At 38.8% G+C, this 26,385-nt stretch overlaps 1 protein-coding gene and 1 long non-coding RNA gene across 3 annotated transcripts in view; both read right to left on the bottom strand.

The window, feature by feature from the left end:
* The window catches only part of LOC129738626 (mediator of RNA polymerase II transcription subunit 15), an 82,836-nt gene that overhangs the window by 10,836 nt on the left and 45,615 nt on the right, over nt 1-26,385 (bottom strand). For both annotated transcript variants that reach the window (XM_055729870.1, XM_055729869.1), the window contains exon 2: nt 16,511-16,647. In XM_055729870.1, the coding sequence (XP_055585845.1) occupies nt 16,511-16,647 (137 nt within the window). The remainder of the gene's footprint in view (nt 1-16,510; nt 16,648-26,385) is intronic.
* LOC129738627 (uncharacterized) lies at nt 21,713-22,252 on the bottom strand. Its single transcript, XR_008735579.1, has 2 exons — nt 22,120-22,252; nt 21,713-22,054 (listed from the first exon to the last, which is right to left on the bottom strand). It is a non-coding gene; the product is annotated as an uncharacterized LOC129738627 (long non-coding RNA).

The following is a 26,385-nucleotide window of genomic DNA, read 5'->3' as shown; positions in this document are numbered from 1 at the left end:
AATTTTTTAGGGGCACATTTTCCTTCTTTTTATTAAAAAGTACCTAACACTATTTAGCTTTTGGATTTGCTTGTGTCTCCCAAGGCGTTTTGAAACAATTAAACCGTTTTCACAATAATTATTTGTATTTAGGGGATTGAAAATTAATTTTTATTATATTTAAGTGAATTTTGTAAATTTCGTTCTGAATCGAAAAATAAGTTTAAAAAAGTACATTTAGAACTATTTTCATACGAAAACAAGAAGGGAAAAGTCGGGTAAAACGGACCTTTCAATATTTCAGAAAATGCAATGTTTTGCTCAAATCTAATGATGTCAACAAAACATACAGAAACTTTGAGGTTCCATTATTTGATGTAATATTCTCTCCTCAGAAAATTAATTTTTATTTAGAACTCGCAATATTGTCGAAACTTTCAACCGTTTTCAAATGTGTTGTGTTTATTAGGCTCCTCTTTAACCATCTGGAGAAAAATCAGCTAATTTCTGTCGAAAAGCTTAAGCAAAAAACGTTTTGAAAAAAATTGACGAAACCGTGATGAACAAAATAACACATGATTTCTTTTGCGATTCTACCTTAGGGTGTCCATCTTACCCCATTTTTCCCAACTGTTTATCCATATTTCAAAATCTTTATCTAATAAAATAAAAGAAAGCACTCAAATTGATAAAAATCAGACACTTTCTTGAAAACAGATTTTTAATTCGGACAAACAGAACTGAAATATTTGTGTATACTAGAAATTACTTTTCTGGTTATCTTGCATACTTCAAGGCGTTTATTGCCATCACAGTAGGTACTATATTATAGCACTTCAATAAGTTTTACAAAGTTGATACTCTGTTTTTGGTTGAATCTGGAATCGTGCAATGACGCGAAAACTGAGGTAGATTGATTTAAAGTCAAACATGTTTTTGTGCCGAAGGAGGACTATCTGCTAAATTGGCCAAAGCTTCGATCAAATTATGTTTTGAGTAGCTTTGAAAGTCAAGGTAACAAAAAAAAAGTTATTACAATAAACCTTGATTTGGATAAAGGGTGGTTCATAGAATGTCATTATAGATGGCACACGTGGCACCCAAAATTTAAAGTCGATTAACTTCTGCATTGGACGCTATCTCGAAAACAACTTAACAAAACGTAACAAATATTTCCAAATCTAAACACTACATTACTAGGCAGTTTCACTGAAAATTTCATCAATTTCCATCCATGCATTCAAAAGTTTTTCACAAAAAGTGTTGCTGCTTAATTTCTTCATTAAAATGGCTTGTAATGATGAAAAATTATGGTCTAAAATTTGAAACAAAAAAAAAAGCTTCTCATTCAAAAATAAAGTTTTTTTTCATCGTAAATTTTCGTTTCAATGATGTTTAATTTTTTAAGAGAATATATAGTAAAAAGCCATGAAATCAATGCAATGAAAGTTGGAAAAAATCGGACCAAAAAATTTGGCAAAAAGGGAAAAAGGATTAAAAAAAGTCAATGTTGAAAAAACAATGCGCCAGCTAATACCGACAATAGTTTAACTGCTAAAAGTATCAGCTTTCTTTACACAAACCACTTGCTTCAAAAATGGACAACTCCAAAAGGCCAAGACAAATAGACCAGTACATTCGTTAACAGCCGAAAGCCAGATTGTTAATTGAATTAGGGCTTTTCCTTTTCTTTTCTCCTGCCAAACCATAAAGTGTCGAAGTGGGAAACGGAAAGGAATGAACTTTCTCGCTAAATATCTCGCTAAATGACTGGCGACTGAGAAATCGATACTTTTCAGATTCGTTCGATGAGCTGCTTTTAATCCCATTTTGAATGCTTGCGAGTTTCAGCTTTCAAGCTGGTACAGAACTTGGTTTGAAGTGTCTTTTTTGCTAACTGAGTAGGACGTAGTCAGACGCTCCTAAAAAGAAGTTCAAATTCTTACAGAACAACAAACTTTACTAGTGGAACAAGAATTATCACAACTTCAAAATTAATTTCCCAGTTCATGTCAATCAAACAGGGAGGGTGTCTGGCCCTGTGGTATCCTATTTCTTTTGCGTCTCTGTGCCAGCTCAACCCAAACATTGGCGCAAGGACGAATCTGCAAGATGGCAAACAAGGAGAAGGTCGAAGGTGGGTCGAAGATGGTCGTAAACCTAAGCGGAACAAGATTAAATGTTGTGTGAAGTTGGAAGGGCGAATTCTTTTCATTACAGCTTGCTGGCTTTCAATTAAGTCTACATCTTCCGTTTCCATGAGATTGATTCCGGAAAAATAGCAAGCATTATTTGAAAGATAAGAAAAAAGGGGGAGTTCAATTTTGATTTCAGAGGTTGGAGGTTGAGTTGGGGGACACATGCGAAATCGTCTGTCGGTGAAAAAAAATGGAACAGAAAGAGTGCCATCAGTAATGATTTCATAACTAAATTTATTGCATTCAGAGTTTTATATATTTTTTTAAAGTTGATTCAAAGTTGCAGCTTTAAAGCCATTTGTCCATCTTAGTCTTTTGAACCTATATTTTTATTACTAGGATGATACAAGTTGCATAATACTAGCACGAATAGAATATGTAGGAGTATTAATTCAACGATGGCTGAAATGGCTGGCCGAAGTGTTATAGCTTTTTGGGGAACTTTTTGGCCCCGACAAAAGTGGCCCGGTCGGTCGGTCCGCTTGCCGCCGCACTTCCTCCTCCTCCTCCGTTGACGATACTGTTCTCCGGAACCTGCTGCTGTTGCTGGGCCTTCGTTCTCTGGCCTTCGTCCCCCAGGTTAAGTGCCCGGGGATTGTACTTGGAGCGGATCTTGTCTGCCGAGCGAAGCTTGCAGTTGTTCCGGATTGCCGTGAAGCAACGTTTCCGGGCGTACTCGCTTCGGTCACTGATAATTTCGGGTTCGTATGAAGAGTGGCAGAGATTGGGGAGACACATACACGCACACATGGGCAGTATAAAGAGAAGAGGGAAAGGGAGAAAAGAAGAGACAGTGATTTAGAAAGAATTTCCGAACCGAGAACGTGGGTTGAATTTCTCACAAGAATTCCACTCAACCTAAGCGTACATTTTGCGAAGCCGACAGTGATTAGTTTAAATATATAGAAAACAGACATGCATTCCAGAGTATTATCTCGGTTTTATTGCATCCACTCGGTGGTGGAAGCTGGGGCTTGAATTTATCGGAAGGAAGAAAGAGGAAGTGACAGCAAGCAGGAACCGACATGCAATGTGCTTTTGGTGTTAAAAGAACCTGAAAAATAGATATAGGTACACATTCTATTATGTAAATGCAATTTTAGAGAAAAAAAGGTGTTTCCAGCCAGTCACCAAACTAACAAATAACAGTAGAATCCCACTGATTAGGGATAATCGAGGAAAGGATAAACGGGGTTCTATTATAAAAAAAATTTTATGATAAAAAACACAAACCTTGCCACCGATTAAAGAAAAAAATTGAATGCCTTAAAATATACAATATAGAAAAGGTATCCTGTCGTTATTTATTCTCAACAACATAGTTAAATGAATTTACGAGCAGAAATATCTGTAAGCCTATTGTTTCTGTTCAAAACGGCCAACATCAGTATTCACTTTTAGCCCCTTTAAATCTCAATTTAATTTCGCTAAAAAAATCACATATGTTAAAATTTATAATAATTATCCTTCATCGCTTAGGATTTTCTCAACACATTGTAATAAATTGAATAACCACAGGGGCTACAGAAGTCAATTACACAAGGCAAAAAAAATCCAAATATGTAGGGGAGAGTGGGGATACTTGATCCCCTTTACTTATTTTCACCATATCTTTTTATAATTCGCCGTCTTTGACATTTTCTGACAGCTTGTAACTTTAAGTTTCTATGCTCCAAAAATTAGAACGATACTTAAACCCGTTGATAAACTAGAAGCATTTTCGTGGGAGTAAAAAAATTGCGATTTTTCTGAAGTTACTTGATCCCCTATTGAAGGAGACTTTATCTTTTATTCAGGAAGCCATAATCCTTGTATAAAAATCAAACAAAACCCCAAGATAGAATGTTAATTGACTATTTTGGTCATGTTTGTTCTCATTTCACAATTTATAGCAGACATAAGAAGAAAATTCTATAACATTTTCTCAACGCTAATTACATTGCATACTTAAAGGCGCTATTTTTTATAATTAAGAGAAAATTAATTATTTTTGCTCTTTTCTTCAGACAATTGTTTGATAAATATTAGTTTTTGGATAAATATTAGTAATTTCGTGATCAGCAATCATAACGATCAATTCAGAAAAAGAATATGCCGTTTGGAAGGGGGATCAACTGTACCCAACTCTAGGGGATCAATTATACCCATAATCAACATTTTAGAAAACTTTTTCTGAAAAAAGTTGAGAGATTTCCATTGCTTTGAAAATATGGCATCATGAAGTTCTTTTTACGCTCGAACGATTGATACATTGGAACAAAAATTTTTTTCATAATTTTCCTATGTAAGGAACATTTTAAAGTGATGAAAAAAGATCTTCAATTTACATTTTGTAAAATTTTTCAAACAATTATTTTGTTAAAATTTTTTGAACTACAAGCATTGTTATTTTGCTCATTTTGGCACATTTTTCTGGAACATTTGATCTTTGTAAGACATTCCAGTTTCGAGATATAGCTAAGGAATCAAGTATCCCCAGGGATCAAGTATCCTCATTCTCCCCTATGCTATTCTTTCTATCAACTTAAATTTTCGAAATAATTAAGAAAGGTTAAAATTCATCAAATAAATTTGCGCACTTTTTGGAAAAACTTTGTAACATCACAAACAAGATTTTGAAAAAAGATCAAATTTCCCGAAAACAACAAGTAATTTTGAATTCTGAGAAAAATTTCATAGAAGCTTTCTTCTGTCAATATTTCCCAATTAAGCAAAATATGAGAATTTTGACGTAATTTAAAGGAAGATTGAATAAGAGTTATCTTTAAGAATAAGTCAAATCGTTCTGCTGCCTACAACGAAGTTTTAAATGAGTTAAAATGTTCTATACAAAATATTCAAACTTGTTCTTGAATGATGTCAGAAAAAGTTGGTATCTTAAATTATTGAAAATTGTAGGATTTTATTGTTTAAAGCACTGTTAATATCTATCCATGAAGTGAATCCTTAATTCAACGTAGGATAGTAAATCAGTTCAAAATTAGTTTTTTTTTTTATTTATGTAGATTAATTTATCAGTTATCAAAATTCGCACTCACCCAAACAGAGATGATAAGACAAAATCTAATTTAAATTTTGGACACTGAACGATTGACACTGAACTGTGTTTCCATAAAATTATAGACTTGCTATAAATATATTTGTACCCAGTGATGTCAACTGTTTTTCAGAAATGTCTGGAAGATTTTGAAAAAAAATCTGGAAAAGTGAGGAAAAGTCTGGATGGCGAACTTTATAGGTGATGAACTTTTTTTCGGTCGCCAGATTGCAATATTGCAGTCTAGGGGATAACACTTATTACTTCATCATAATCATACATTCTATACATTATCAATGCCTGAGAATATTGTGGTGATGTCGTCGTGGCATTTCTCACTCTTCAATTACTAATTCGAATCATTTTTTGCCATTTTGCTATGAAAATTTTGAATTTTTACTGTTTTGTCTGAAAATTCATGTCGAAACTCAAAAGTCTGGAAATGCCTGGAAGAAATGACACGAGTCTGGAAGTCTGGAAACTTAAAAAAAATGTCTGGAAAAAAACAAAAAAGTCTCCAGAAAAAATCTGGAAGGTTGACATCACTGTACCACTGCCCATTTGAAAAGGATAAGAATAAATCAAATCGTTGTCACAGTCGGACGTGTTTTTTTGTTCCTCCGTTCTAGCCGAAAAATCGGTCTCTTTTCTTCTCGCTAAATTCCCTGAGCCGTGCGAAAAACATTTTGGTCCTAATCGATCCGGATAGCCTGAGGAATTTTGAATGATTACCGGCAATCAAAAAGGTTATCGCGAGTGAATTTCGTACCGTGTGCGAAAATTATCGGCTCGACGCCATTTTGGAAAAATCCGTTGCTTCCAAATTGTGACTCTGTGTGTGTATGCGCATCGCACAAATTCAAAGACATTCCGCCATATTGGGGAACAGTGCTCGAAGCACAATTGTGTGAAGAGATCCACCATCTTGGCAAAGAAAAGTCGGTGACTTTTAGTATTGTGTGTGTGCTCGTAGCACATTAATGGAAAAAGTCCACCATCTTGACGAAAATTACAGTAGTGTGTGCGTGTGTGCCCGTGACACTAGTGTTAACCGGTCCACAATCTTGGTGCCGAGTGTGAACGTGCCCAGGGCACTAGTGAAAAAAGACTGTCAGCCATTTTGGCTAATTTTATAGTTGAACTTAATTTGAAAAAAAAAACAGTGTTTCCCACTAGAGGAAAAAATTGAAAGTGCTTTCTACAAGAGCAAATAATCAAAAAGTGATTCACCAGCTGCGGATGCAAAAGTTTCAATAAGTGTCGGAATCTGATACATCGCGCCGTGAAATTCCTGGAGGCGAAGTTCCGACGAATATTCTGCCGTCTATTGCGGAACAGAAAACTGCCCAGGACCTACGCGACCAGCTACAAAAAATGACTTGAGCAATGTCCAGTCTTCTCGATCGCCGTGAGTAAATTTTTGGCAAATTGTTGCGAATTGAGGATTCCCTCAAAACTGAAACCGTGAGCGAGCATCCATTTGCTCAACCTGCACCTGGAGACTGTGAGGAGGAATTTGGCAAGGTCCACGTGGAAATCGTCGCCAACAAGCATGAAAATCTGCGATTGGAGTCTCTCCACAACCAACACTACGTTGCGCTAGAAAACCAAAATCAATCGTCTCACACCCGCTCTCCCATCGCCCAGAAGTGAAATGGCTCGACCAGTTTCGCCCGCAACATGTGTACGTAAAAGCTGTCGCTCCACAACTGCACGCTCCGTTTCCGGTCTTCGATGGCAACCCGGATAATTGGTTCAGCTTCAAGAGCCTCTACCAGCAGTACGCCAAGGAGACTCCCGCCATGAAAATCCTGCACTTTCGAAATTCATTGGTTGATCATGTCAAAGACTAAATTGACTAGGATGTCATCAACACGAAAGACTACGACTTGGCGTGGCGAATACTGGAAAATGCTTACCAAGACCGACGACTGATAATAGACACGCACATTGACGCAATATTGGAAAGCCCGAAGGTCACCAACGAGATCAAAGGACAAAGCATCGCAAAACTGGTCGAAACATGCCGATGCTCTACGTGGTTTCCCAGAGAAAGGATTGGCTGATCTGCCGATGTGCTGTACAAAAAACCGGCCAAGAAAACCCAAGATCAGTGGGAGACGAAACTCCCGGGGAACGAGCTACCTGAATTTCAAGAATTCATCGACTTCCTGCAGGAGAGATGACGAGTTCTCGCCAACTTCAGACTGGTACGGAGGATCTCGAGACGTGTGCCGGTTAGATAACGCTTTTTTAGTAACTCACGCCCGTCACAGCATCCACTACACCGGGGACTTCGGAACGTGTGCCGGTTAGGTAACGCTTTCAAGAAACTCGCGCTCGTCACAGCATCCACTCCTGCAGGATTTCTAACCACCAAAGCATGGCCGATTGAGAAACTACCAAGCAAGAATCCCGTCACGACCACCCCGAATGGTATCTCCGCTTCCTTTTGCTGCAGGAAAGATCGTAGCTGAGAACGTGAGACCTTTTAAGTCCCATCACACGTATGAGTCCAGATTAGGGTTATACCGCGCCCTAAGATCGCGTTGCTTTTCAATTGTAGTGTCATACGAGGCCCAGGACGTTCCATTAGTTTGTCAAATTTGGTTGACTATCTTGCTCTCTCCGTTCATCATTTCTCCTGATTCTTATCAGATCGCGCATGATTTGCGAGATTTCGTCGACGATAGCACGCCACGACTGTTCCTCGCGACACATTTCACCTACAGTGTTTTCAGTGTTCAAATTTTGAAGTTGTTGACGCCTTGAAATGAACCTGAAGCAGACAAAGATAGCATGTTCTGCCGGTTCCTCCGTATCTACGCATTCCGGGTGTAGAGAATATTGGTATTTATTCAATTGATGTAGAAAGCATTGGTCTTCGTGAAATTGAATATTATATAATATTTAATCATGATTATGATAAAAATTTGAATATCTAAATTTGAGTATATGTTAGTTTTGACATTGCTACAATAATATAAGAGTGAACGGAACACCACTCTTTTAACTCGTCTAATTTAGCAAGAATGAAGAGATGAGAGAGAGGAGTTTCGAAAGAGAAAGGGAAGTGAAAATTAACGGTCATTCTAGTAACTAATTTGGACGCGAAAGGTTGATTTACAAAAAGTTTACATTAAATTTTCATAAGCGAAAAATACAACGGTTTTACATATTGAAATTCACGACACCGGGCAATAAGGCGAGCTGATAAGCTTAAACCGATGAAGGTATTGCTTAAAGCACCCATGATCCGAAAGAAACTGCGTCAGGTAGAAGTTGACCTCTCCATACTTCCGATTTACCCAGTCTGAAAGTCGCGGGATTAGCCTATGCGTCCATCTTGCGTTGTTCGAAGCGTCCCATTGCTCTTGCCACTTGAGCATTGACGCTGCTCGTTGAATTTTATGCACCCCCCTAACAGCTCTTGCTTTGTAACACTCCACATCCTCCGCCAGAGTTATGTCGATGGGAATCATGCCCGCGATGACAAACGCTGCATCCGCAGATGGCTCGCATGGCTATCAGCCGAAGTGTGCTTCGTAATTTGGATCTGTTGCGCTCTACCTGTATCACGGAGCTCCAGGCCGCTCCTCCGTATCGTAGTTTCGACAGTGCTACGCTCGCAAGAAGACGTCTCTTGCTACTCTTTGGATCATAGCAGTTCGGCATAATCCAGGCCAATGAACCTATGGCTTTCGATGCACTTTCAGACCAGTATTTGACATGCGCACCAAAACTTAAGCGATGGTCGACCATTACTCCAAGGTATTTCAGCTGTTGTTTCGAAGATGTCGTGTGCCCTCCAACAGTAATCTCCATGTGCGGAACAACTCTTTTATTGGTCACGCGCAGAACTTCGGTTTTATGGTAAGCTATCTGAATCTCAACTCCATCCATCCAGATGCCAACCTTTTCTACGGACACCGTTGCAAGGTCTTCTACCTCCTCGATTGTTTCGCCGGTAATCATGAGCACGATATCGTTAGCAAATCCGACAATCTGCACGCCTGATAGTTTCAGCGTTAACACCTCATTGTACATGGCATTCCAAAGCACCGGTCCGAGTATGGAACGTCAGGAATCGATTTTCGAAGAAGCTTCCTATTATCCTGCAGAGGGTATTGGGCAAACGCATCCTGTGAAGCGCTTTGGCAATCGCTTTCCAGCTGGCATTGTTGAAGGCGTTCTTAACGTCAGTTGTCACAATGGCGCAGTGGCGAACACCTGTCCGCTTCTTTTTATATGCGCGCTTCGCGTACTAAGTCACCATTTGGATGGCGTCCTCCGTAGATCTCCCTTTCCGAAAACCGAAATGTATGTCCGACAGTCCATTTTCGCCTTCTGTGTTGATAATAAGTCTGTTAAATATTATCCTCTCCAGTAGCTTACCAAGGGTGTCCAGCAGACAAATGGGTCTGTATGATAATGGATGCCCTAGGGGTTTCCCAGGTTTCGGTAGTAGCATCAGCTTCGCCGTTTTCCACGAATTGGGAAAAGATCCCTCGTCGAGACAAATTTGTAACACCACTCTGAAGGTATCCGGAATGATCTGTACCGCCACCTTCAGCACTGCATTTGGTATTCCGTACGGACCAGGGGCCTTATTCACCACAAGTTTATTTGCGATAGCCACAAGTTCCTCGTTCGTTACTGGCTCGATGTCGTGGGCACTAGCTTCGTACGGGGTAAGTGGCCACTGCGTCGGACCATGCTGCGGGAAAAGATGTGCAACGATCTCTCTCAACTTTTCCGGACACTTTTCGGTCGGTGACCTTGAGCCACCGAATCTCGCCAGTGCAACTCTATAGGCTTGGTCCCATGGGTTATCATCTACGCTCTGTAGCAGTTCTCTTTGCTTGTTTTAATAGCTCGCTTGAGTGCCACCCTGGCTGCTTGGTAAACGGCACCTCTCGTTTCTCTGTCGGCTTCGTTTCTCGTCCGTTGAGCTCGTCGCCTGGTTTTTAGACAGCTAGTGCGAAGCTCAGCTATTTCTGAGGTCCCCCCAGTAAGCTGGTCTTCGCCACCACTTCGGTGTATTCCTTCTGGGCATGGTCATTTCGCACACCACTACCATCATTTTCGTCAGTTGCTCAGCATTATGGACCTGCTATGCTTCCTGCATGTTAATAGCTTCGGTGCACACTTCCTTATCGAAAACTTTGGTCTTCCATCTCCGCTCATGGACTGGCAGTTGCCTTACTGCCACCGGATTTCGGTATCTACGCTGTAACGTATCGCCTGGTGATCGCTGTGCGTATAATCGTCACACACTCTCCAATTCATGTCAGTTTTAAATGATGGGCTAGCAAAGGTGATATCTGTCACTGACGTTCTTTCTTGCGATAGGTGCTGGTAGATCCAGTGTTGCACAGCTCAACCTCCAGTCTCGCGAAGGATTCTAGCAGACTGTGGCCCCTAGGGTTATAGCACCTACTAACCCAGTTAACCGCCCAAGCGTTGAAGTCTCCTCCTATCACTACAGGGGCCCTTCCTGTCAGTTCGTGAGTGAGTTCATCCAACATTGTGTTGAACTCACCGTTCGCCCATCTTGGTGAAGCGTAGCAGAATAAGATGCCGTCAATTTTAGCAATCACAAATCCGTCTCGAGAATCTACCAATATCTCCTGGATAGGAAAACGTCCCGAGCAGCTAAGCCAGACCTGTCCGCTGTCCAATTACCGTTTCCAGACGGAATTCTGTAGGGGAGAGTGGGGATACTTGATCCCCTTTTCTTATTTTCACCATATCTTTTAAGAAAAAATTAGCAACTCGCCGTCTTTGACATTTTCTGACAGCTTGTAACTTCAAGTTTATATGCTCCAAAAATTAGAACGATACTTGAACCCGTTGATGAACTAGAAGCATTTTCGTGGGAGTGAAAAAATTGCGATTTTTCTGAAGTTAGGGGAGACTTGATCCCCTATTGAAGGAGACTTTATCTTTTATTCAGGAAGCCCTAATCCTTGTATAGAAATCAAACAAAACCCCAAGATAGAATGTTAATTGACTATTTTGGTCATGTTTGTTCTCCTTTAACAATTTATAGCAGACATAAGAAGAAAATTCTATAACTTTGTCTCAACGCTAATAACATTGCATACTTACAGGCCAAGGCCGTGCGAACGGGGGGGGGGTTTTAGGAGTTTAACCCCCCCCCATGGAGATTTTTTTCAAGTAAAATTTTAATTTCAAGAAATAAATTTACTGTAGTAACGTTAAATAACTCAATTCCAAAAGGTGTTTGAGAACAAGTGTTAACATACATGTCAGAAAATTTTCTTGCCTCCGGCGGTTTTACTTCTTAATCACACTAGTCTTAGGATATATCATTCTTCGACACTATATGCTTTTCACGAATTTAAACTTATTTTTAATTGTCAATTTCAATTTGCAATTAAATAAATCTTTTATATTAAAACTCGAATTATGACGCACAAAAACCCTACCTCGCCTTTAAAATTGGTTTTTTATTAAGGAGTGTACCTAAACAAGTTCATCCATTACGTTATTACTAATTGCTTTCATAATTAAAAAAAAATCTTTTATATCATTACAAATTTCATGCAGCTACGAAATATTTCTCAAAAAAACAATTTCAGCCTTAATTTTATTTAAATTTAATTATTGTTTCTTGTTCATCAACTCCACATTGAAATGGGTTTTGATAAATTACACAAAGCCGAATTCACATTTTTCTGAGGTGTAAAGAACTCCGTTGGTGCCCTGAAACATTTGAAAATAGATGAAAACTATTTAAAGAAAAAATTTCATTTTACTGACAAAACTTTAAAACATTACAAAAATGTTAAAATAAAGGTTTAACATTCTCCAAGACCCCAAGAAATTTTTACATCTTCGAAAAAAGTCATTAAAGTTTTATTTGTTTACTTTTCCCAGTTTTGTAAATTAATAGATTTTTAACATATGCTATCTTCATTGAATTTAAGATATTTTAAAAAGCAAAAATCAATTAGTTTTGCATACTTCAACAAGTTCGTTATATAAAATTTAATCTATTTTTTTCAAACTTTCTTCAGTTATGTCCGAAATACTTATATCTCCATTTTCCAGAACGGTAGAATTTTACTTATTTTGATCATGTATCATCATCATCACTATCAAAATATTTTTTCTAAATTGAACAGAGTATTACAAACAACAAACTGATCCGGTAAACTTTGTTTTACCTTTAAATTAATAAATCGTTATAAATAACTCACTTCTTTTACACGTCCAGAACTACTTCGTGCTCGTGAATCAATGTTTATGCAAATCGTTTTAAAATTGTGTCGTATTTTAAGTTGTTTATGTATGAGGCCCCTTTCATAAAATGTGAGATTCTTAAAGTTATTAGACAAACCATCTCTCACCCGATAAGCCCTTGCATTCCAAATTGCTATGCATTGCGGCTGTTCGATTATACGTTATGGTTATAATTTTTGTTAATCTAATTTTTCGACTTTATTAGTGAGAGCTATATTTTTAAGTAAGCACATTGCTAGATTATGAAAATTACAGGCGAATGGAAAGTTAGAAGATATGAAATAATATTGAAAATGAGCAAGTAGCATTTGTAGATAGAAGCATTTTCATCATAGTCATCAATTTGTTCCTTATGGAACGAATTTGTATTTTCATAATCTTGAAATGTTCTTACTAAAACAACATAACTTTTTCCGATAAGGCTGAGCAATCAAATTTACATTTTATTTTAATTTTCAAATAATTTTACGGAATTTTCGAGTCATACCTATAATTCATTTTAAATATATTTTGAATAAGTTTGCCTCCGTTATTCAATTCTAAATTTTTGTATTCTGCAATCGTCTTCTTGGAAGCCTATAAATCTAGGTTTTTTTTAAGAAACACATAGTTCAGAGCTTGAAATTTTAAACTTTATTGCGCTTGAAAATTTATAAACGTTTGACTTATTTTCATTGTTTGTTATTGTATTGTTAATTCATCTTTTTGAAATAGATTAAGGAAAAATCAAGCTTTTGTAGCTTTTCATTCTGATAACTGGAAGAATTCGAACATAAAAAAGAAGTTTATCTCTGACTTTAATCACTGGTACTCTAGAAATAAAATTGGATTTGTTTTATCAAATTTAGTTCAATCAGCTTCTATGTGTTTAAAAATAAAATCTCCCATGTTCAAAATGGTTAACCATGTTAATAAAAAAATTAAGATAAATAAATAATAAGTTTAAAATGGATCGTGTTTAAAATATTATTTAAAATTTAACCTAAAACAGAGGAATTTTTCAACCTACTTTTCTATTAAAAATGAAAAAAGAAATGTTAATAAATATGGTTACTGATGGTTAATTTCTGACCTGCCTTTAAATTTATTTTCAAATTCGGATTCTATTCTTTTTAACCTGGTGTTTTATTTTTTATGTATTCTATTTCTTTGCACTGATTCTTATGTCCAACGGTTTTAATTCGAAATTTTAATACGCATTCGATTCCTGAATTACGAAAATATTGACTAAATAAATCTATTTCAGAATAAGAATCATTATTTTCAATTATTATTAATAACTTACCGGAAATAGCATTGATTCTGTATTATTTTTAATCGTATCAGAAAAGTTAATTATTTTCTGGAGTTTGTGTGATGGTCATGAGTAAGTAAATGGTTTAAGAAATGATTTTCTTCTTTATTGTGTATTTTTGGTAATGTTATTATTACCAGCTAAATATGAATTTCGAAAACCCCCCCCATGGACGGGTCCTTCGCACGGGCCTGTTACAGGCGCTATTTTTTTTATAATTAAGAGAAAATTAATTATTGTTGCTTTTTTCTTCAGACAATTGTTTGATAAATATTAGTTTTTGAATAAATATAAGTAATTTCGTAATCAGCAATCATAACGATCAATTCAGAAGAAGAATATGCCGTTTGGAAGGGGGATCAATTGTACCCAACTCTAGGGGATCAATTGTACCCATAATCAACATTTTAGAAAACTTTTTCTGAAAAAAGTTGAGAGTTTTCCATTGCTTTGAAAATATGGCACTTTGAAGTTCATTTTATGCCCGAACGATTGATACATTGGAACAAATATTTTTTTCATAATTTTCCCATGTAAGGAACATTTCAAAGTGATGAAAAAGATCTTCAAGTTACATTTTGTGAAATTTTTCAAACAAAGTTCAATTACTCAAACAATTATTTTGTTAAAAATTTTTAAACTGCAAGCATTGTTATTTTGCTCATTTTGGCACATTTTTCTAGAACATTTGATCTTTGTAAGACATTCCAGTTTCGAGATATAGCTAAGGAATCAAGTATCCCCAAGTATCCTCATTCTCCCTTATGGTTCTGATAAAAGCGTCACATCTTATTTTCTTTCGCCTACCGTTGTCTCCAGCAGAAGCTGTGCTACCTCGCTATGGTTTAGGTTTAGCTGGATTACATCCAATTTTACTGGCTTGCCTTTGCTATTTGTATGCCTGGCAGTCCAAGCCACCAGTTTCGTGAACGTTGATTTTTGCAAACTCTAGCGAAGTGTTCTCTTCACCACATATTCGGCAACATCGTGACCTGTCAGGGATTGGTGACAAAAGTCCCAGCAATTAAAGCAGCGTTGCACTGATGGTAAACATGCGACGAGTGGGCCTTCCGGTACGTGGCTTGAATGGCATTCAAACTCGTGTCAATTATACGCTCTCGACACGCATCCAATTCGGCGTAAATAATTATTCCACCTCCATGCTGGAATTCTTGGTCGTTCCATCGGTGTCCACCAATCCACTCTTTTCGAAGTTGACACGCAAACACTAAAAATTCCGACCGGTTCGACATTTGCCGATCCCACCTTCCATGTCCCGGGGCTCGGTCGATTTAATAATATGCAATAAAATCTTTTTCGGTTTGGTCCGAGATGGTCGAATAAAGATCAACAACAGCAACCTCACCCTAGCTGAAACTGAATTAGGCTGGATGATGTCAGGTTACGTTCGCCCAAAAAACCCAAGCCGCTCCCACGCGTGTGTCAGCTCAACCGCAAAGACACCGAACTCAACGAAACACTGGACAAGTTTTGAGAAATTGAAACTATGCCAACCGAATCAACACTATCTGCTGCTGAAGCTGCTGAAGCTGCTGCTTCAAGCTCACCCACACTTGAGACGAGGATGGTCGCTACCAGGTACGTTTACCATTCAACCATCTCAAGGACCAGCCTGGTGGTTCTTACAGCAACGTTAAGAAACATTTCGGGTGAATTGTCGAGTTCATTCGAATCGCGCAGGGGGCTTCGACAAGGTTATGGTCTATCCTGCATGATGTTCAACGTGGCGCTTAAAAGTGTTATTCGACGAGTGGTAGGCGAAATGCGGGGCACGATTTTCAACAGATCCAGTCAACTTATCTGCTTTGCCGATGACATTGATATAGTCGGCAGATCATCTGCCGCGGTGGAAGACATCTACCGCAAACTGAACCGCGAAGCAGGAAGGATTGGGTTGATGATTAAAACGTCCAAGACGAAGTACATGCTAGCCTGCGGATTCGAGACCGACCGAACCCGCTTGTCCAGTAATAACAAGGTCACAGTCGGCGGCGACGAGCTGGAGATAGTCGAAGACTTTGCCTATCTCGGCTCACTGGTGACGGCAGACAATGACACCAGCCGTGAGATCCGGCGGCGAATTATCAGCGGAAGTCGGTGCCTACTATGGACTCCACAGTCAACTGCGGTCGAGAAGACTAAGCCCTCGCACGAAGTGTAACCTGTATATGACGCTCATTAGACCGGTTGTTCTCTACGGGCACGAGACATGGATATTGCTCGAGGAGGACCTGCGTACACTCGGAGTATTCGAGCGACGAGTGTTAAGAACCATCTTTGGCGGCGTACAGGAGAACGGAGTGTGGAGGCGAAGGATGAACGAATAACAAAAAAAACATGGCTTCGTGTATAATCATTTGTAGTCCACAGGTCTATCGTTTTCATTCTATTGATAAAAGCTATTTAAAATTGCATCAGATTAGTCGTTATCACCTCGTTGCGTTTCCCATCGAAGTGCGGTGCAAAGTTATTTTGAGCAACGATGCCGTATGAGAGCCCCTGTGTATTTTCATAGTTACCCATAGAGAGAAACCAACATCTGGCTACGTAAAACAAAAGCCCAATTAGTTGTCGTTAAAGTTAAACTGTCAGGATTAGTAGGTTTGGAACTGGTGTGGTGGTGGCGAGCTAAACGAGCTTGCAACATATAGGTAAAGAGCATACAAGGTGGTTGTGTGGGTTTACGGAGCAAAAAAATGACCAAACCATTACCTGTTAATCTGCTTCAGAATTGGCACCGGAGTTGGCTTCAGATCAGCATTTCCCGTACCGATCCGGAGCGGCGCCGGTCGATATTCTTGTTGGGCTTCCACCGACGACGCCAGGGCCAGACACACCGAGGCAACAAACTGGAAAGGAAGGGGGAAAAGGAGATCCGGAATTAGTGACGGCGGATATTCAAATAGCTTGGACAGAGAGCGACGCTGCAGATGATGATGACGATGGTATGGCACTATCTAGGATGCAATGGGATGGTGATGATGATGCTGATGATAATTTCGGCGACGAACCCCTTTGCCAAACCAGACCTCCATCGTTTGCAAGACGGAATCCCTTGATCCAACGGGTACTGGAAATCGGACTGTCTGAGAGATAGGATGCTGGCCAACAGTTTTTCATTTGTCATTCTGTACAATCAAGGCGTCGAGGGGTTCGCAATAGCATGGCTAGAAACTGTTGAGCCAAAATTTGATCATAAAAATATAAAAACCTATCACATGTATAACTCAACCTAAGCTATGTTTGAAATAATAAACTATCTAATTAAGTCGATTGACTTTGAAAAGCATCTGTTCACCCCTATGATGATTCTAGCAAGAGAAGCACGCAAAACAATCGATAAATTAATTGAAGTGGTGTAAATTTATTTCCACGGCTTCAGAAGCTGTTGTAACTAAATTATGGATGCTGTTGAGTTTGGTTGAACAAAAAAAAAAAACAAAATTCAAGTTTATTGAGTGTGATCGTTTGTTACATTCAATATTACAGATTTCTGCCCTACTAGGATACTTGATCCCTAAGGAGAATCCTCAGCTATACCTCGAAACTGGAAAGTCTCACATAGATCAAATGTTCTTGAAAAAATTGCCAAATAGAACAAAACAACAATCCTGTTATCTCAATATATATAAAATAAATTTTTTTTTGAGCTGTTGCACTTTATTTGCACTTTAAAATCTGACTGTGGCTTACAAAAATCTTGAAAAATATGACTGTGACTGAAAATGTGACTTATAGATCTTTTTATCACTTTAAAATGTTTCTCACATGAAAAAAAATCAATGAAATATTTATTCCAATACGTCAATCGTTAGAGTATAATATGATTTTCATTATGCCATATTTTAAAAGCAATAATAATTTCTCAATTTTTTCAAGAAAAAGTTTTCCTAAATGTATGTTATGGGTTAACTCGAGTCTAAAAAGATATTTTTTTTTCTTAATGGGTGTTGATCATTGCTTAGCACGAAATTATTAATATTTATCCAATGACTAATATTCATGCACGAGTTTCCTGATATTAAGGACAAAAAAAGTGATTTTATCTAAAATTAAGGAAATTGCGCCTGTTCCGGGTTGTGGGAGGAGAAAAAACGCCGCTTTGATAGCAGTTGAATACAGCTTCAAACTGTAATTTATTTTAAGTACAATTAGGAGTTTTTCAATTTAGATATAACTGGAAAAGTGACTTACATAAACGGTGTTGCTACCAATGTAATTATTTCCCGACAACCGGAAGGGTTACTAATCTGGATACTTGGCTAAAAGCTGTAAAGATATAGCCGGATTTTCACTAACCGTGTTTGCATGTTACGAATCAACTAACCTCAAAGTATAATCTGTTATAACGAGAGCCCCGACACACTTCCGTTCCGTTAGCGGATGGCTTAAGCGCCACTTCCTTACGGAAGACCACCCACCTAGTCTTGGTTTGCCCAGCTGAATGAGACTCGGACGTGAGTTCCTTTTTTGGTTCCCTATTTTGGGAAAGAAGCAGAAGGGTCTCTGAAAAGGGATCCGTACTTCGGCTTCGAATTCGAATCCGCCCCGAAAACGAGAACAGCCCGCAAAATCACGGAAAGGGGGATTATTCGTTGCTCGCTAAAAAGTTGAACCAGAGAAGCTGAAAACTAACGGACGAATTCCCAACCTCTTAACCTGCTCAGGATGAGAAAAGACCGTGATTGGATTCGCAGCCAATCACCGCTGTAAAGAAGGTAAACGCAACAACGAATAGCCTGTGACCCCCTTCCCAATGCCCCAATTATGTCATCATCCCTCTAGTGTTTCCGGTCCAAAATGCCTGAGACGATTTAGTTAGCATTCATTGGGTCCCTTTTATTTCGGCCTCCACTGTCGTGTGTTAGTTTTACAATTTCGTTTTGGTTTTGATTTTCAACTGCTATTGCTGGTGGAGACGCTTGGTTGTTCGTTCGCTTTACGGTGCGCTCGATGATGAAAATTTCTTCATGCAAATGGTTTGATTTTTCTTTGCGGGGGTGAAAATTGGCTACTTTTCCGGCTCGCCAGTCCAAATTGCATCGATTGCACGTAAAATTATCGTCATAGGACGAAGTTTGCAAATTGCAACTTAAGCGGCTATAGTTGCATGCCGTTCATAAAGAATGTACATGTACATTAGCGAACAATCGCTAGTAAATAAAGTTGGCCATAGGTGAGTACTCACGTTATTTCCTTATACTAACGGGGGGTTTTTGATGTTTCCCCGGTTCTGCTGCCAAGTGTGGTGAACCTCCGACGTGCTCTCCCGGCAGATGTGCTGGTGACGGGCTATCGGTGAAAATGATGAATCATGCAGGTCATCTGATCCCGTGCGTTCAGCAAACTTTTTGCCGAGATCTCCCGGCTGCCACGGCTGGTCGAAGATTTCGTCGATGCGAAGTTACCCGCGGGGGCGGCTTTAGCGCTTCTGCGTACGTGCTCCAAAAACGTCTTTTCGCCCCGGCGGTTTCCTGACGGCCTTCGGGCCGCCTTGGCGGATTTCCAAATCGCCACGGTGGGATCAACGGTCGATGTAACGGCTGCTGGAGGAAGCTGTAGTGGGTTTCTCGAACCTGTCGCAAGAAACAAACGGGGTTTCACGACTCGTTCGGCGAGCTAGCGTTTCACACCTTACCTGACTGAGTCAGCACTTTTCATACGCTTTTTAGCACTACACTTCCCTGCGCTATTTTAACTTCAACTGCGAGCTAAGCGGAAAACACAAAAAGGGCTAATTAATAACCAGAACACTGGTTCACGGATCACAGGTGGAAAAAATTACCACGCGAATTTAACGATCTTCACCCAACTGAACTCCAAGATTAAGTGGTTCAGGAAGTCGCATTTGAAATCAGCCTTCTTGATCTAGTTCAACTTCGTACCGGAACTACCCGATACGAAGACCTAATCGAGAAGTTAAACAAACAACTCTCTTTTCCGCGATTTTGCAATGCAGCCTTGTCTTCCCCTTCCAAACCCGAGTCCAAAGACCGAACCTTTTCTCTTCCAAACCTAGGTGCACAAAGGCATCCCGAAAGAGGTCATTCACCTGGTGCACAACAAGCTTGCAGTCGGTGATCATCTGGAAGATGACTCTCTAAACCATACTTTCTACTCCAAAAATGTGTCGGGTGATCGAATACATCACATCTACAGGCGCGCTTCTGATATTAATGATGATCGAGTTAATGATTATTTCAGGGTGGTACCTTGCAGGATGATTTATCCTCTCGTTGAGTTGAATTGAATCTTCTCATTTTCGTTTTAATTAAATGTTTTGATTTGTGTTGATTTATTATTAATTAATTTTATTATTAACGTTTCATTTTATTTAATTCCGCCCATTACTCTAACTTGATTTTAATGATTTTCTTTTGTTGGTATCCTAGTAAATAATGGTCCGTTACATCATCCCGTACTAAATTTACGAAAAATTTGATTGGCTTGAATCGAAGGTTCAAAGTCAATCAAATTTTTCGTAGGTCCGTTTTGTCAGTTCGAACTATTTTGTTGTTTTTCGGGGTCATAGGGATTCAACGTTAACTAAATAACTCCTCGCTGTTTACAGGTGCTCCTTTCCGGGCCTGCTACTGACCATCAATGACGTGAGTCTCCGGTCTCCAGCGAAAATCGCGAAAATAGTTCCAAAAGAAAAAACATAGAACCCCGAAATAAGAGCACAGCAACCTTAATGCGGTGTGAAAAACCGAAAAATGATTAAAAAATAAAAAAAATTAAATAAATAGAAACTACTAAAAAGAATGATGCAATTGAAAAAAAAAATAATGTAAAATAAAAAAATTAAGAAATGCTTTAAAAAATTAAGAACAACAATTTTATAAAGAAAAAAAAAACTCAAAAATCAATAAACGTTTTTTTAGAAAAATCTGATAAAATAAAATGAGAAAATATGGATGCGTTATACGAGTTGAAGAAACAGCTAATCTAAAAGACGAAAAATACTGCTTAAAAGAGGAAAAAAGATGCGATTAAAAAATACGACAAAGGAAAAGTATTTGCCAATCTAATTCAGGAAATTGGAAAGTATGTCCTAGGTTGATTCGATTTCACCTGATGTTTTTCGACTGTGGCTACCCCATTCATAAAAAAAAATCACGCAAACTAGAACTTAATTAAAAACCTATAATAAACATTTTCTTTGAAGTTTCACCACTGCTGGATTGAAAAGTATATGTCTTTTGCTCTAAGTTTCACCACTGCTGGTATGGAAACGTCGCCTGGACCCGTTCGCTCCGCGACCTGGATGTACCGATTCCGGAGTTTAGTTGGACCATCGACTCAACACGTACTGAGGTCAGCTCGACATATCCTTCCCCTGCTTATAGCGAGATTATGGATATTCGAACCTCCCTGCGAAAAGAACTGATTCTGCTCCCTGTTCGTGACGACAAGTTTACACTATCAATTAACTCACAGGAAGCCAAAATCTTTAAGTCAGATTCCTATTTTCTTCAATAAGAATCTGAGGTACCAACTTAACGCCCGAATAGAATTGTACAATGAAAAAACCATGAATTACATATTCACAAACCATAAATTTTATGGTTTACACAATGCTTATTATCGTCCACGATACCGTGAATGCACATTGGAATTCATAGTTTCCGACCATACATTTCACTGTTTTGGCGAAAATAACCATGAAAAAGGGGTATTGTTATGCAGCGTGACCATGAAAAAAATGGCGATTTTCCATACATTCGGAAGCCGAAAAATATGAAGTTCAAGGTTATAACAGCTTCCAGTTTATCATAGTAAAACCATGAGAATCCGGTTATTTTCATTGTTAACCCACTGAAATAAAAATCTTCGTTCATGGTGGATTTTTTTTCGCCCGGTTTTTGTTTTGTCATCATTTTCTTAAATTGGTTTCATAAAAAAACGAATGAATTTACTTAAATTTTGTTATTTATTCTAATAACCTCAACACTTTACTTACACACTAAATCACTGTCCATTATTCACTGGGCTTGTCTGAGGTCTCATTCCGGCATTCCGTATGATCGCTCCCGGCATCCATTGCTGGTTCCGGCACCACTGGCTGAGCCGCCGGACTCATTCAACGGTTCCCCCTGGATCTGCTGCTGTACCCCGATAGCACCGGCCAGCAGTTGCGGTACCGTCAGCTGCTGGGGGATGTGCTGGACGACGACGTTTTGTGCGGAGGACACCGGTGTGCCGGAATTCTTGTCGTACGAATGGTCGTACTCTTGCATTGTTGTTATATTTTGCCTGAATCGGTAAAATATATTATTAAGATTAATGTCTCTTGTAAGCTTTGATATTAATTAACTTACCGTTGCACCCTGAAGATGGGGCACTTCGAATAAACATATTTAAAAACAACAAAATCCTCTAAAAACTGGCTGCCGACTGCCGACCGAGAATGGATGCGGAGAAAAAAACGTGCGCGAGCCGTGTCTGTCAAAATATCACCCATACACGAAAAACTTGGAATGTGTAAATTCTTCAAAAAGTTACGCTCGATGGATGTTCTTTTTACCATGAAGTTCATGGTCACATTAAAATTCGATGAAAAATGATTGTGAAACCATGGTTCTGTTCTATTCGGGCGTAAACTCTTAAAACTAACTCATTCATGCCTAATGGAAAACCATTCAAACAAACACATTCCTGTACCAGAATCCACCTCTATGAACTCCGACAGTCATTCCGACAAATTTCAAGCAAACTGGCAACCACAGTCTAGAAACGTCAAACGAAACCAAAACAAACTGCACGCTCATTTTTATATAACCATTTATGGTTCTTAAGGGGGGGGTAGGGTCTAACATTTTCAAAAAATCGATTTCTTTATTTTTTGATATTCTTATTGTAAAACATTTCAAGAATGTTGTGTCAAATTTTAAAGTCAATTGAAGCAAAACTGTAGAAGTTATAGGCCTTTATCTCCTCCTATCTAATACTGCAAGAAAGCAAGAGCAGAAACTTCAAACGCGTTTTTCTCGAAAGCACATTTTTAAAGTCCGTGGACATCGTCATTTGAAAACTACTTATCCGATTCTTTTCAAATTTGGAACATATTTTCTACATGTAGAATACCAGACCCCAACGTTTTTCTTTTTTGATTTTTTTTATTTTGGGGAGATTTTATAGGTGAAAAATGGCGGATTTTTAAGTGAAAAATCGTAGTTTTTACTTCAAACAGCCACAAAAATTTCATAAAAATATTTTTAAGTTAAATAAAAACGTTGGGGTCCAGAAAAACATTTATTAAAAATATTTTGCTCAGATTTTTTGACTTCAGATGATTCTGTGCTGAGATACAGTGTCCACCGCAAATCCTGTTTTCTAAAAGGCATCCTCGAAAATGCTCCGTCACCGGCTCATTTTTCAATATTTTTCTACGAAAAATTACTAAATGTTCTTTAAACAATGCTTTGTATAATGCAAAAAATTTGAATACATTTGTTTGAACGATAGCTCTAGAAAAAAAACGTGAAAATTGTGTTTTTTTCTACCCGTTAGACCCTACCCCCCCCTTAAATAACCATTTTATGATATTTACTTCAAAACCGTCAATATGGTTATTTTTCAACAATTTTCCTAGAAAGAATTTTAACCATTTTGGTAGTTTTCGAGTATAAGCCAGAAAATGGTTGAATAATTTGATATCGCCATTTTGAAAGCGGTAATTGCAGCCGGACGCCCATTAAGCAATTTTTTTTTCTTCCGCGGAACAGCATCCAGTTTCCAGAAAAATCGGTTCTCGGTGGAAACTTCGGAGATGGAGAAAGGTAAGTGATTTCTTTCAATTATACGTCGATCTCAAGATCATAAGCAAAAAATTTTTCAGGATACCGATTGGATGACGCCGGTTTAGGCACGGCAGATACACCAACAACATTCAATAGGATGAGGATTCACCCACCGGTCCATCGTTACCAGCCACAGCTAATCGAAGTAAGGAATTGTGTTTGAAACCATCCGGAAGGAGCTGGAACGGGCCGGAATGTATGAAAAACATCACCAGCGAGTCGAAGTTTATTCGCAAGACCCGCCTCCTCCACCCTCACCCCGTTAAGGATAGCAGACTAGTGATTATTGTATTCACCATTCCGCAGAGCTCGTTTCAATTCATCCATCCCGGTAGCGCTCGTGAGGAATTTTAATTTTGCTATCAGGTGATTCGGCTGCTGTTGGCGCTTGCTTAAAGCAAGATGCCAGTCATAATTTATTTAAAAAACTATCAAACTATTATAATGGGTCATAGTTTATAAGTATTATCATAATGTACAAGAAATAAAATTATTTTCCAGATGACTCTTGTTGTTTCTAAATTCCTTCGATAATTGTAATCAATTTTACAAATCGCACAAAACAGCTCTTACGTTTAAAAAATAACCATTTTTCAATTTCTACGATAATCTTCCTTACGGTTAAAAAATAACCATATTTCTAGTTCTCCCCGAAAAGTCATTTTATGGGTTCTCATGGAGAACTCATAAAATGACATTTCCCGGGAAAACGTCAAAAATGGTTATTTTTGAAACATATATGGTTTAATAGTTTCTAGCGTGTGAAAACAACTTTCGATCTGTAGACGGCCAACAGCAAAGGAAAAAGATCTGAGTTTGCGGATTCATCGGGCCATTCGATTTGGCAAAAGTGGGAAGACACTGGTTCGACAGCGGCCTTCTAACGCTTTCCGTTTCCTGGGTTGGAGGCACTCTCCTCCATGAGTACTGCAGAACCTGTGAAGGATCGTAAGAACTTTTTCGTTCCAAATATTGGGTGTAATGTGTTTTGTTTTCCTTTTGTATAGGATATTGCGGACATTTGTACAGCTCCTCATCGTTGCCATCGCGTTCAGTGGAAGTGCGAGTAGTACATGGCGGTCGGATTTATGCCCCTACGTTCTGTTGTTCCTAGCGATTCCGGCTAGTCTTCTCGGCTTTGGGTGCCGTAATGTTTGCGCTACAGTATCGACCTGGGTAAGTATTCTAGTCGCCACTAGATCTTAACCGTCTTTATTTTTATAGATGGATGACTCGGCCGCGGCAAAATCCCCGAACGTTTCCTCGATGTACTATAGCACCTTCGAAACGTGATGCGACTTAGGCTGGATGACTGGATCGTTTCGATTGACCGATGTTCTCCGCTACTGGCTCTGGCAAACGAAGTGTAGGTGCCTATCTAATGGAATAGTGAGTTTCATTTAGCTTAAATAGTGATGTTTACCTTAATGCTTTCTTAGGAGCCTAGTTTACGACTAACTGTTCTTACGTCTAACTATTTACACGCGAGCTTTCATGCCGTTTCCTATTCCGTGACAACTCGAATATGCACTAAATTTATCGATTGCTTTGGATAGGATGCTATCTGTCTGTTCCCTTTTGGTTTTTTTTTTATCTTGTCTCTCCGTAGGGAGGTGCGTAGCTGAAAAAAAGATTGTGGTGATTGCGAGGAATGTAGATATCCTTTAGTGCGAAATGATGTGGTTGGAGGTCCTGGAATCCCGTGTAAAGGCCAAGCTTTCTCGCTGAAAAATGTTTTACTGTTTTTTCTTATAACGTTGATTGGTTTTTGATCCGCGAAAGTTGGCTGCTCGTCCTGTTGCTGAAACTCTGTAAGGCTAATCCGCTGATCACCTGTAGTATGATGATGTCCATCTCTGGCATGGCTAGATGCGCGAAACCTGGTCCGTGTTTCTCGGGACGATGAGTTTCGTATCTTTCCCGTAAGTGAACTACAAAGATAAGCTTTTTCTCTTGGACTTTTAGTAATAGAAGTCATCGATGATTCCACCCTCGTTCGCGTTTGTTCTTCCCTTACTGAGTAGGTCGTTTGATTTGTGTTTAGATTTTTAAAGATGCTAGTGATTTCCAGTTGACTTGATCCTGTGACCGACCAATTCGTTGACGCGTTCTCTAGAGAGGATTGGAAGTCCTTCGAACTCAGTTTAAAATCTTTCCCTCGATCCTTAAGTTTGTCGGTATCCCCATAGCTACTTTTAAAAGATAGTGCCCTTGGATTCTTATCAACCTCCCAATGATTCACGTCTGCTGTTGCTTCTTGAGCTTGACCCTGATTAACGTGATCATCTAGATAAATTTCGGAATCTACAACCTCTGCTTTCGAATCATTCTGGTTAGCTGTCAGTTGATGTTCTGTAAGTTTAGTCGAAGATCGCTCTGAGGGGCTTTCGATGAAGCTTGGGTGGCCATGGAAGTTGTAATTGGCCTCAATCTTTCCCTGGTAGGTATTTGTATTCCTTCGATAATCTTGCGGAACTTCCTCCGTCATATTTCCTAACAGTTGTGCAATGGTCTCATCCCGCTCTTTCATGATTCTCCTCAACCTTTCTTTCTCTTGCTCAAACTTTTCTATCATTTTTCGAGTCTGCTGTTGTAAAAGAAATTCAATTTCTTCCCGCGCAATGAATTCTGATTCTGATTGTTCCATTTTATTTGGATATTCAAAGAACGCAAACCGTAAATCCTCAATTTACTTAAGAGAATAGTTAAATTGTGTACCCTTTAAGTGAGTTTTATAAAAAAAATAACCTGAAGACCAATACTTGCTACGATCAACAAAACCTC

This window comes from Uranotaenia lowii, chromosome 1, assembly GCF_029784155.1.
Source record: "Uranotaenia lowii strain MFRU-FL chromosome 1, ASM2978415v1, whole genome shotgun sequence".
Classification (NCBI taxonomy): domain Eukaryota; kingdom Metazoa; phylum Arthropoda; class Insecta; order Diptera; family Culicidae; genus Uranotaenia; species Uranotaenia lowii.
This window is presented reverse-complemented; position numbering and strand designations above follow the sequence as displayed.